Below are 12714 nucleotides of genomic sequence, written 5' to 3' on the forward strand. Positions count from 1 at the left end.
AACTCCTTCCCAGGAGGCAAAAACTTCATCTTCACTTCCTGTGAAAACTGCCCTTTGTGAAATGTAGTTTGAATTCTAGCCAGCCCTTGGCCATAAAAAATTATTGTCGGTTGCCATAATGTCTGAAAATACTTATCGTTTGTACCTTCACAGTTTACTGACCCTTGTTACTGTTCCTGAAGTTAGCCTAGTTTCTAGTTTTACTCAGAATGTTCTCTCCTAGAATTAGAAGGACACAGGTTCATCAAGTTCTAGAACTGTATGTAAATGAAGTGAGAGGTTTGGTTTTTTTTTTGCGGGGTGGGGGGTGGTGGTGGCTATACAGTGAACTAAGTAGAGCAGCTTTTTAGCTATTAGGACAAAAGAATTCAAATTAAGGTTATTTCCAACGAGACTACTTTAAAGACAAACTCTCTTGTCCTCCTAAATTATTTATTTATTGTTTGGTCGGTTGTGGGGCCTGGGTGCTGTCCCTAAGCTCTTCAGCTCAAGGCTAATGCTCTACCACTTGAGCCACAGTGCCACTTCTGGCTTTTTCTGCATATGTGGTGCTGAGGAATTGCACTCAGGGCCTTACGCATGCAGGGCAAGCACTCTACCACTGAGCTACCTTCCCAGCCCATTTTTTTAAACTTTTTTTTTTTCTTTTTTTTCCAGTTCTGGGGCTTGAACTTGGGGCCTGGGTTCTGTTCCTGAGCCTTTCTCTGCTCAAGGCTAGAGCTCTACCACTTAAGCCACAGCACCACTTCCAGCTTTTTCTGTGTATTTGGTACTGAGGAATGGAACCCAGGGCTTCATGCATGCTAGGCAAGCACTCTTCCACTGAGCCACATATCCATCCCTCTTTAAAATAGTTTATGAGGAACTTTTACCAGTTGGTAGACTTTGTGTAAAAATAATAACCCTTTGTGTCTGTTGAGGTGTCATCTCAAGCTATGAAAAAATGTATTTGAGAAATGTACAGAAAAATATTGAGGACATACAGTTGACAGGGGACAACAATTAAAGGGAGCAGCATGACATCTATTTTTCCACTTTACAACTGTCTCATTGAAGAGTTCAAGTTTACTTGGTTGGTCAAAGTAATACAGCACTTTTGAATTACTATTTCACAGATGTAGGTATTAAAAACTACGATGTTTAAATTTCCAGCACTCACCCCGTAATGAGTAGGTTTAAAAAAGCACGTCATTGCTTTCTAATCTTGGCTGGTGAGTTTCACTAGCCCCCTCAACAGGAAGCAGGGCTTGTGTTGGAATTGACCTGCTCTTGTCTTCCCTACAGAGGCCTTCACCACGGAGAAGCAACAGTCCTGACAAATTCAAACGACCCACACCGCCTCCGTCTCCCAACACACAGACCCCAGTCCAGCCACCTCCACCTCCACCTCCGCCACCCATGCAGCCCATGGTCCCCTCGGCAGCCACCTCGCAGCCCACCCCATCGCCACATTCGGTTCACCCTTCCTCCCAGCCTTAATGCATGTGCTTAGTCTGAATTTCAAGTTGGGACTCGTCCAATGGAGCCGTCTATTCAACGCCAAAGGCTTCTTTCCCTGGCATATTTGGATCTGACTTATTTGCACTGAGGTTATCTAGGCTTCACTATTCATTGTGTTGTAAATGTTTGTTGGAAAAGCAGCCAGTGTTGTGGCTCTGCAACACTAACCAGACGACTTTTTCCATCGTGTTTTACTTGAATCTTCATGTGTGTCCATTTCCTGGCTGGAACATTTGCTATTTGGTGTTTGGTAATACAGCTGCAGTGTGCAATTATTGCTTAGCCCCAGAGCTTCATTTTCTTGGCTTTTAGGTTTGTAAAATAAAGGGGGGGGGGAATATCTTTTTTATATATTTTTTTTTGTCCATGAATTTGCAGAAAATTACTGAGCTATTGGTATTTGCCAAACATACCAAGAATTCAAGCACTATAGTACAAGACCTTTGAAAAATCTAACTTTCAGTGTAGACTGGGAAGTTGGATGAATCAGTGTCCAAAACATAGATATTGTTTAATAGAGCTTTCTACAGATACACTTTTTACAGATTATTTTCATTGTAAGCTGAGAACCATGTCTCTTCTAAGACAGCCTAATGTCACAATGGGATAGATAATTACTGCAAATTAGGATGTGATTTTTTTCTTTGTCCACAACCTTAATCCACCTAAACAGAGTCGATAAATGTTCAATGCTGATTTAGAATTTGCTCTTCGATTTTGAATGCGGCGGGCAATGTGATTTCTTTCACATAAATAATAGGCGTTCTCCTTCCATTTCTTTATTTGTGGCCTCCTGAGATAGAGTTTCAGCAAATATTATAAAGGTGCAAAATGCTATCAGAAAATACTATTTGAAATGGACAAGTATATCTTGGCATAATAGCCACAAAAATACTTTATTGCTTGGCAGAAAAGAAAAAGTATAGAAAAAAGTAGAACCTTCACATTGATGACTGCTTATTTTGCCCAGTATAAGCAAGTACAGTGTACAAAGGAGTATATTCTGAATACATTATTTCCCTTCATTTAGCACAAATAAATCCTTTGGTTTCACTTTGAAGTGGAACACCCTGCGTCAACTCTTTTCTTGATACTTGCTACATTTTTATTTTTGTTTCTCTGCAGTTACTGTTTTGTATTGGTAGTAAAGTGATTTTTACCACCTGTGTTTGCATATTTATATATGCTGTGGGTGAAAATGACTTACTAGAGAATGTATATTTTATGATGAGAACGTGTATCTGTTGGATATAATCAGAGAACTAAAAATTAATTTATCAGTAATTTTTAAGAGTTCATGTTTTGTGACAACCATCTTCAATAGCTAACTCCTTATTGAACACACTCCTAAAAAATAAGGAACCATGAAATTGTAGATATTTAATATTGTACAGTATAGAAACCTCCATTTTTGCCTTCGAATGCATATTTAAGAGTTAACAGAGTGAAAAAGAAAAGTGTTATTGGATAATAGTGTTTGACTAGCATTTTAAGAACTTGAGAGTAAAAGCAACAATAGGATATTTTTCACCTCTTCTGCCCCCAACCTGAGAACGTCATCCTCGATTACTAGGAAAAAAAAATCGTTGGTCTATAAAAATTTTATTTATAATGTGTATGTAGTATTCATAATCATAGTACAGTTCTCAAGCATGGGGAACAAATTTGGCATTTATTATTGAGGCTTTAGGTTTTTAGTATCGAACTGGGCCATGTGACACATGGGATTGTCTCCCAATTGCTCACTGACCTCCTGGTACATTATAATTCCCAGGAATTCTGAGACTAGGCAAACAAATTTTGCCTTCACGGTACAGAGAAATATGGTATATGTTTACAAGAATCTTTTCTGAGATTGTAGATTTCAATGCTGTTGGATAGTGTCTTGTACTCAAAACAGGAAAGTCCCCTCCTGTAACAATCTTCCCTCAGTTTTCTACCAATTTCATTCTGTCCTGAAAGCACAAGAATTAAAAAAACAACAACAAAAAACCATTGCCATATGGTAAGTGAAATGCACTTGGGGTAAGCAGACAGTTCCCAGTAAACGCCTTTGAGAGATAGATTCTTGACATTCAACCTTCTGCCGAAATGTACTGCTGGTTCCCCGAGAGTCGTCAAGATAAAGCATCGCTCCTTTCAACAGCACTTTTCCAACGTAAATGTAGTTGCCCTCTACAGACATTCAGAACTGATAGAACAAACACTACTATTTTGAATTAGTGATGTCTTATGTCATTTTAAAGTGTTTGATGGCCCCCTGTGGAGCCTGTAATGCTTGGGCAGTACCTCCTAGGACAATTTTTTGACAATGACTTAGCCACTAGGGACTGATAAGAGTCACATCCTGAGCCCAGAGAAACGGGAACACCCTCATTCACGGGGAACTAACCTACCTAGGTTGGTCACTTCTCATGGGACCTGAATGTGTTTCCTGTCATTTCTTTTGCCCACTTGTTCAGCCTAACTAACCCTGGATTGATCCCAAAAGGTCTTTGTAATATCAGTAGCCGTCTTTCAGGCAGGTGGGAGCGACAGTAGCTTTCAGTAGCTTCATTTCCTGTCTTGCTTACAGAGACCCTTGGCTACCACTGTGCTGCTAATAGGATAAGTACTCTGTTGCCAGATTACCATGCCTTTCTTTAAAACCAAATTAACTTACCTAATACCTGATGCCTCTGGGCTCTGAACTGCTTTCTCTGATCAAGCATGCTGGCATTCTAGACAAGATTCTAGAAATTTGGCAGATGATGGGACTAGTTAAGATTTAATTGAACTGACTCCTTTGTTGATTGGAAGGAGTTTTGAAATTCTAAGCTCCTGAGATTAGCAACCATGGAAAGAATGTGTGACCAGAATGTGGCTTTGACACCAAGTGCTGCTGTGCCTTTATAATTGGCTTCTAACTGATTTGACCAGAAATAATTGACAATGAACTTTTTGTTGATTGTTCAATTATAGGAAGATAGAATGTGTATTGCCCTTTGTTAGGTAGACATGAACTCTCCCCGTACAAAGCCTTGCTTTTAGAAGATGCCCAATAAGACAAAAGAAAAAGCTGAGTTACTTGTGCTTTGAGAGCTTAATATTTTTCTCAGTACAGAAGAATCATTTCTGGGTAACTTGATCTTCTGTCAATTACTTGTCTTATAGGTAACCAACACTGAAAACTTTGTAGTGATGACTACCAAAGAAATACATAGTAAATGAAACAAACTTATTTCCAAATTACTGAAGAGCCAGCCATTGATGCTGCTACATGAGTTCCATGCTCAAGAGCCATTTTAAAGGAGATTTTAAGGGGTTTTTATAGTTTTGTTTTTTGGGTTTTTTTTTTAATTCTTACTTGATGAAACATGTTTGCATAAAGTTTGGTGGAGCATTTTTCAGAATGCTCAGCAGTTGTGATTAGCTGCCACACCCAGTATGCCTCCTGTTAGGCAATGGAAGGAATCCTACGTCTGTGATAGCATGGGTGCTGCGTGTGTGCACGTGTGCATTTGTGCATTCATGCCTTAACTTGGGTTATTGCTCAATATTAGTGTTTGACTTAGTCTGCACCGTCATCTAGATTGTATTATACATCCTGGCAGAAACAAAGTTGCAGGCACAACAGGTTAAGAATACATTCCTCTGAAAGAATATCTGGTCATATGGACCCCTGAGTCTTCTTTGGACTTTATTTGGAACTTAGCCTGGAAAACAAAGGTGGATTGTCAAACAGAATGCCAACAAGGAACAGAGGAGAGCCAGATGCTAGCATGCCTTTTGCCTCTGCATATCCGTGCACACTGTATGTTGTTCATGATAGCTTGTCTACAACTTGACTAGGTTGGAGTTCTGGTAATCGTGGCAATCTTGACATTCTTGGTCAGAGTTTAGAGAAATGTAAGACTTCTGATTAATGTCTTATTTACTTTATGTTGATTAGTCTTTGATATATGTGCTGAATCAGAAACCTAAATAAAGATAATTTTTTAAAATGTACCTCCTGAGCCTTAAACTCTGTCCTCTCTGGTCTTTGAGTTGGTAATCAGTCATTGCTTTCCTGCATTAGGTTAGCTTCTAAACTCTAAAGTCTTCCTCAGAAAGTTAAGGGGAAAGCTGGTTTGTTTGTTTGTTTTCCCCCTTGGATTTGTTGAGTTTTTGAAAATTCAATAAGCTGTGCACTTGGGGTTTTTGCAATATTCCAGCTCTGTGCTACATTTAATTAAAATAGAGAAGTTAGATGATTCTTAAATGGAAAAGAAAACCACACTCCCAAGATGTTACATATAAACACATACACAGACCTGTGCCATATAAACATTTATTTTGGCAATGGGCTTGCATGAGGCTGGTACCATAAGATTATAATGTCACTACTGCCTGGTGGCATCATAGCTGTCATACATAATGAAATGAATTCATTTACTCGTGTTTATGGGGATCACTGTGCCCACTGTTACTCCAGCATGTCCCTTGCAAGAGTTTTAAATTCGTGATCTCCTTGCATAGGGCATGTGAAGAATGTGGGAGGTTTAATATGGTTAGTGCTGTGTGTATATTTGGCAAAGGAAGGTGAAAATTGAAGCCCAATTACGGGAGAAGCCCATGCCAGAGTTTGCTAGCCCAAATTGAGCTAATAATAAGAAAATGGGGTGTACACACAAAAGATTTGGGTAGTCCTTTCTTGTGAATCTCAAAGTTGGTCAGAATAAGAAGATTATTTCTGGATTTTTAGCTCTGAAACCATCTAGTGCTCCATATTGCCACAAATTGAATATATGCTTTGGTTTTATCAGGTTGAATTTAGGTGTGCTAGTAGAATTATACAGATGATTCAGGTAACAGTCTTACTGTCTGGGAGAAGAGCCCTCTGTATTGCTTGCCAATTTCGATGGTGCGAATATTCTCACTACATCTGATTTTAAGCCACCAGTGTGAAGTCACTGAACTTGTAGGGAAATATTCAGAAGCACACAAAGATATGGTCGTTCTGCCATTGCAGATATATTGAATATAAATAACTGAGAACATGATAAAAGGAAATTAGGAGCTGGGTACCAATGGCTCATGCCTGTAATCCTAACTAGTCAGGAGGCTGAGATCTGAGGATCGCCGTTCAAAGCCAGCCCGGGCAGGAGAATTCCATGAGACTCTTACTTCCAGTAAACCACTCAGAAAACCAGAAGTGGCACTGTGGCTCAAGTGGTAGAGTACTAGCCTTAAGCTGATGAGCTGAGGGACAGCGCCTAGGCCCAGAGTTCAAGCCCTACGACTGACCAAAAAAGAAAAGTAGGAGGTGGAGTGTTTTGGTTATTACCTTTAAAAAATATATACCCTTTTAAACCATGATTTTAAATTTTGTATTACCTTTAAACAAAGAGGTTTTCAATTCAATATGTTAGTTTATGAGTTAGTTTATGAATATAGAGCATCACCTCTTCCATCCTTCTCCCCTATCTGTCCCAATCTCAGTCATTGTCACATGTACTTTGAATATTATGACTATACTTGTCCATCACCCATTGTGTGAGGGGTGTGTGTGTGTGTGTGCATGCTCGTGTGTGCCAGTACTGGGGCTTGAACTCGGGACCTGGCCTTGTCCCTTACCTTTTTCCCTTAAGTCTGTTACTCTACCACTTGAGCCACAGCTCCATTTCTGGTTCTTTGGTGGTTAATTGGAGATAAGAGTCTCGACTTTTCTGCCTGGTAAGCTTTAAACTACAATCCTTGTATCTCAGGTTCCTGAGTAGTTAGGTTTATGAGTGTGAGCCACTCCTTCATAACTTAACAGTCTTACGTCCTGGTACTGTAACACTTGGCTCTCCTAAGTCTTGATCTAGTCTTCTGAGCCAGAAAGGTCAGTGGAAGTTTCCTTTACCATAGGCCTCTGGTACTTGAAGGCCCCTTTGCAAATGCATGGGTTAATAGTGGGTAAAATGGTTTATTTGGGGAAAGCTTAAACCCCAGCATAGCTGCAGGCTCAGAGTAAGCATAGATTGGATGGAGTGATGGACAAGCATTTGGGGATGGGGAGGGACAATCTTGGGAAACTCATGACTGTGGATTCAGCTAGTCTGGTATGAAGGGTCTCAGGTGCCAAGTGCAAAGTTCTTGCCTAGACTTGGGGCACAACTCAGCTCAGGAACTTAACGCATGTGTTCCTCGGGCAGCATGGTTTTTACATTGAGTTTTCCACCCTCCCTTGTCCTTGTCTTCTGTCTTTATCATCTTAACCTTTAGCCAGTAAGAGGCTAAAACTTCAACTAAAGAAGCAGGGACATTAGATCGGAAACTGAGAGTGCCACCGGGTGATCCTTTATCTCTCAGCTGCCCTTGCTAGGCAGTCTAAACTACCCTGGCTGTCCATCTCCTTTCCCTTTGTCTTACCCACCTATGAATTGGGTTTCACAAAGTTTAACTAACTTGCCTAGAATCATTCAGTAAGTAGCAAGGCCAGTCAGTCTAAGTACAGGACATGTAAACTTTAGCTACCTAATGGGGGAAAAATGTGGGAATAAGGTGGGCCTACCCATTGTGATTCAGGCCTAACAGACTCAAGGAATTTCAGGCATTAGTAGCTGCCACAAATGTCTCAGAAGCTATTGGGGAAATAGAAACAAAGAAGGAGTGTGATCCAGTTCTGTTTGGAGAATGCAGGAAGGCTGTGTACCTTGTTTGGAGAAGTACTCTGTGTGTGTGTGTGTGTGTGTGTGTGTGTGTGTGTGTGTGTGTGTGTGTGTGTGTGTGTGTGTGTGTGTGTGTGTGTGTGTGTGTGTGTGTGTGTGTGTTTGCAGGAGTAATATGCTCTCAGAAACAAGCTAGCCTATTCAGTTCAGCATCTGCCTAACAAAGTTTCTGGTGAGAGGAGAAGTAGATAGCTTCTGAATAGTCAATTCTTAAAGGATTAGTGTTAATTTCATTTCTGTTAGGATATGGCTTCTTATCTCAGGAAATGTTATTTCCTTCAGCACCAAGTCCCTAGATCTGAGAGAAATGTCAGGAGCCTGGAAAGATTCTGGGTTGATCATAATACCTTCCCAGTTGGCTTTGGGCAGCTTGTATCCATGTAATTCTCTGTATTCATGAGGTCAAGGGTTTATCAAAGAATAGGGTTTCCTGACAAGTACCAGAGTATGGATGAAAAAGGTACCAGAGTATGGATGAAAAAGGCAAACTCCAAGTGGCTAAAGATGCAAGTTTGAGGCAGATTAACTCTTACCTGATTTACATATGCTTCTAAATATGTCTCCTTCCCATGTTACCTTTCTTGCTTTTTATTAAAGGATAAAATGCATTCAGTCTGTTTCTTATCTGTTTAGTAAAAATAACATCCTTAAAGGTCTGTGTCTTTTAGACATTCATAAGTATTTACAGAGGCAATGTTACAATATTTTGAGTTTGCCTTAAATAATATGTGGGGAGGATGGAGAAATAGTTGTGGGTATAGAGGAAGCAAGACAGGCAGTATATCCATGACTGAACCTGAGACTTCATGAACTCCTCTTTTTCTCAAGTGTGTTATGAACCATGTGTTCAACAGCATGGTCCCCATGCTGTTTCAGGAGGTGGTGGAAACTTTAGGACACGGGGACTTAGCTCAGGAAGTAGGTCACTGGAGATGTGACACTGAAAGTTATACTTCCAAGTACTTCCCTCCCCTCTCCCCCTTCCCTTCCTCCCACCACTTTGCTTCTCTCCTCTCTTCCTCCCTCCTCTTTCCCTCTTCTCTTCCCACCCCACCCACTCCCTCCTTTCCTTTTCCCTTTTCTCCCTCTGTCTCTATCTCTCTGTCTCTCTGTCTGTCTCTGTCTCTGTCTCTGTCTCTGTCTCTCTCTCTTTCTCTCTCTCGCCTTTCTTGTGTCTGTCTGTCTCTCTACCTGCTTCTTGTCTGTCACCAGGTGAGTGGCCTTTGCCATACCTGCCACCATGATGCTGTGCCTCATCATGGGTATCAAGACATGGAGCCAAGTAACCATGGATGAAACCCCGTGAAAGTGTATCAGAATAACCCCCCACTTCGCCTTTATTGCCGAGTATTTGTCCTAGTAATGAAACATTGACTAATATAATATGTTTATGATTCTCATAGGAAACTCCTCAGAAATGGAGGACAATGATCAAGAGATTTTAAGGATGAAAAAAACAGAGAAAGAGTCTTGGGAAAGACAATGCTAGATATACTACCAACGAACATTCTAATTCTTGTAAGAAAGCAGGAATTTTTATATATGCCAATCTCTAAAATGAGAACTATGGCAAGAAGTTATCCAAAAGAATTCTGAGTTTATTCCTTTACAAGTTGTGGGCTCTGGCTACCTGGACTGGAATGGCTGATACCCTAGTAAGGGTCTCCCTTACTCGGCTATTTCCACAGATAGCACATCTGACATTGGGTAAGGAAGCCCCTTTTTCTTGAGGAAGGCCATTGCTTACAATGTTCCCACAGGCTTATAATTGTTTTCATCACAGTGTGATGTTGTTATCATTGTGTTTGGGGGTTAACTTTGGGACCATAAGAAGATTGGGTGAATTCCCATAGCTTGGGAGTCCTCATAGAATTGTGAGGATAAATGGCTTATATGTGATGCTCTCTTGGAGTGGAACTGAGGTAAGTTAAAAGAACAGTTATATATTCCTATACTCAATAGTTTTCCAGCTCCAAGACTGTCACAATATTTAATACTGACCATAAAAATCAACATAGCTTGCGTTATCTTTTGGTTTTTCAAAGTTCATTATCTAAAAATGCAAATTAAAAGACAATGGTGGTATTCTTCAAAATGGTTTTTTAGCTTTCCTGACAGTATTGGTGTGTGAATGTTTCAATTAAAATATATGCTATTACCTTTCAAGATTTTTTTTTTCTGAGTCTTTGATTGGGGCATTATGGTGCATACTTATAATCTCACTTCTTGGAGGCTTGGGACAGGAGGATTGTGAGTTCCAGGCCAGCTTGGGCTACATAGTAAGACTATGAAAGAGGGTGGGGAGAGATGGAGGGAGGGAGAGAGAGAATGTAAAAGAAAAAAAGAGATCCTCAATTTTATATTATCTTCTGTATAGTGTATTAGTTTGTTAATAATTATATGTAGCAAGGCTCTAGTGGCTCACTCTTATAATCCTAGATGTTTGGAATGCTGAAATAGAAAGGATTGTGGTTTGAGGCCATTCTGGACAGAAAAGTTCAAAAGAGACTCCCTCCTCCCCCCTTCTTAAACAAAAATTGACAGCTAAGGCTGTGTGTTATCCTAACTATGATGGTAAACCTAAAATGAACAGATTGCCAACCAGACATGTGCCCAGGCAAAAAGCAAAACCATATCTAAAAAATAACTGGTGTAGGAATTGGCCACTTTGTCACTTCCTCCCACTTTCCCACTTACGGTGATGACGTTCTCATCTCTTAAAAAAATATTGGGCTGATTAAAGACTCGAAGTTAGGGTTGGGGCCTGGCTCAAGTAGTAGAGAACCTGCTCAGCAAGTACAAGGCCTTGTGTTCAACCCTCAATAATACAAAAAAAAAATCAGGAAGTTAGTTTCCTGAAAAATATTATTGCTAAAGGGCAGTCCTTCAGTTTGATACTGCCAAGTGACTTCCTGTAACAAGCCAGTCTCCTTCCTCAAACAGAGCTTCTCATATGAGCTTTTCCAACCCTAATATTATTGTCTCACCCTGAGTCTAGCACTTCCTTCCAAGGGACAGTAGACTCAGGAGAAGGGAGTATGTTCATCCTTACATCTTGTTGTTTGTTTAGTTTTCTTATGAGGTTTGTTAATTCTTTCATTCAGCCAGCTCATGTCAAGCTCAGTTTTGCCAAAACAAAAACAAATGGTTTCTTTAAATGATACTGGGAAAAGCATTTGAAAGTATTTGTAAAATATTTGAAAACATGAAATACTTACATTCTTGTCACTTTTTTCCCATTTCTGATATTCAATGAAAACTTTTTAATGGCAATCTTTTTTTGAAATTTAGGAAATTAAAGTGTGAGCTTTGCCTCTGGCAACAAAACTGTGAATTTAGAGACAAGGTTTCCTCATACATCTCAAGAACATGTGGTTGAAAGATTGACCTCTGGCGTCGAAGTTTGTGTGGCAGAATCATCCGATGACTCATTTCTAAGAATGTACTTTCATCATTAATCAGCATATACCTATACATATACCTAGCAGATATTCAAACTTCACAAACTGATGAGGGTGTAAAACAAAACGAAAAGCTGAAGAACTATATCTACTACCTCTCACTCGTTTATTCAGCTAGTGGCTACTGATTTATTATTTCTCCTCCACTTACAGCTTTTTGATGGTAAATTGGAGATATGAATCACTCCCATTTGCCCCAGCTAGCTATGAATAGTGATTCTCAGATCTTAGCCTTATTTATTTTTTTCTTTTTTCTTTTTGTCAGTTGTGGGGTCTGAACTCTGGGCCTGGGCACTGTCCCTCAGCTCTTCAACTGTAGACTAGTGCTCTACCACTTGAGCCTCAGCCCCACTTCCAGCTTTTTCTGCTTATGTGGTGCTGAGGAATCGAACCGAGGGCCTCATGCATGCAAGGCAAGTACTTTACCACTGAACCATCTTCCCAGCCCCTCAGCCTTATGAGTACCTAGGATTACAGGTGTGAGCCATTCATACCCATTTTCTTGTAAACAAGGCTAATGCTCACTCTTTGAGGCTTGTGTCACATGCTCACCCCTACTTACCACAGTGTTGAGTTGATAAAAGGGTTTAGTTTGAAACAAAAAAGAATAGTTCTTGTGCCAGATTTCGGATAATAGACAACTGGAACCTTGAGCAATTTAACAAACATTGCTCTCTTCAAAGATATCAATGGATCACCCGATCAATACACATGTGTGTGTGTGTGTGTGTGTGTGTGTGTGTGTGTGTGTGTGTATAATGTACCTTTAAATATTTTGGTAGCTTTTGTCTAATCATCACTTTCAACACCCAAAACAATGCCAGTGTTTAAAATAATTTAGGTTCAAAGAAAACATAGTATTATGGGTCTGAATAAAGTAGTGTCTATTATGAGGGTAGTGGAAGTAGAGTCTGGAAATTTCAAAAGAAGGGAGTCACCACAAACCACATCAGATGCCGGGTTGTGATTAGACCCTCTTTCAACCACATCAACTACTCTCTCATCCCCACAAACACCACACCTTCCTGGAAAATCTTTTAGGTATCATGAAAGGAGGAAGACTGATATTATGCTCACTC

At 40.0% G+C, this 12714-nt stretch overlaps 1 protein-coding gene across 1 annotated transcript in view; it reads left to right on the top strand.

The window, feature by feature from the left end:
* Ccdc6 (coiled-coil domain containing 6) overlaps positions 1-5487 on the top strand; it is a 103793-nt gene extending 98306 nt beyond the window's left edge. Inside the window, exon 9 of the mRNA XM_070021052.1 lies at positions 1285-5487. Coding sequence (XP_069877153.1) covers positions 1285-1479 — 195 coding nt within the window. The 3' untranslated portion in view covers positions 1480-5487. The remainder of the gene's footprint in view (positions 1-1284) is intronic.
* The last annotated feature ends 7227 nt before the right edge of the window (positions 5488-12714 follow it).

The sequence above is a fragment of the Dipodomys merriami genome, unplaced genomic scaffold, assembly GCF_024711535.1.
Source record: "Dipodomys merriami isolate MVZ:Mamm:240054 unplaced genomic scaffold, mDipMer1.0.p SCAF_14, whole genome shotgun sequence".
Lineage (NCBI taxonomy): Eukaryota > Metazoa > Chordata > Mammalia > Rodentia > Heteromyidae > Dipodomys > Dipodomys merriami.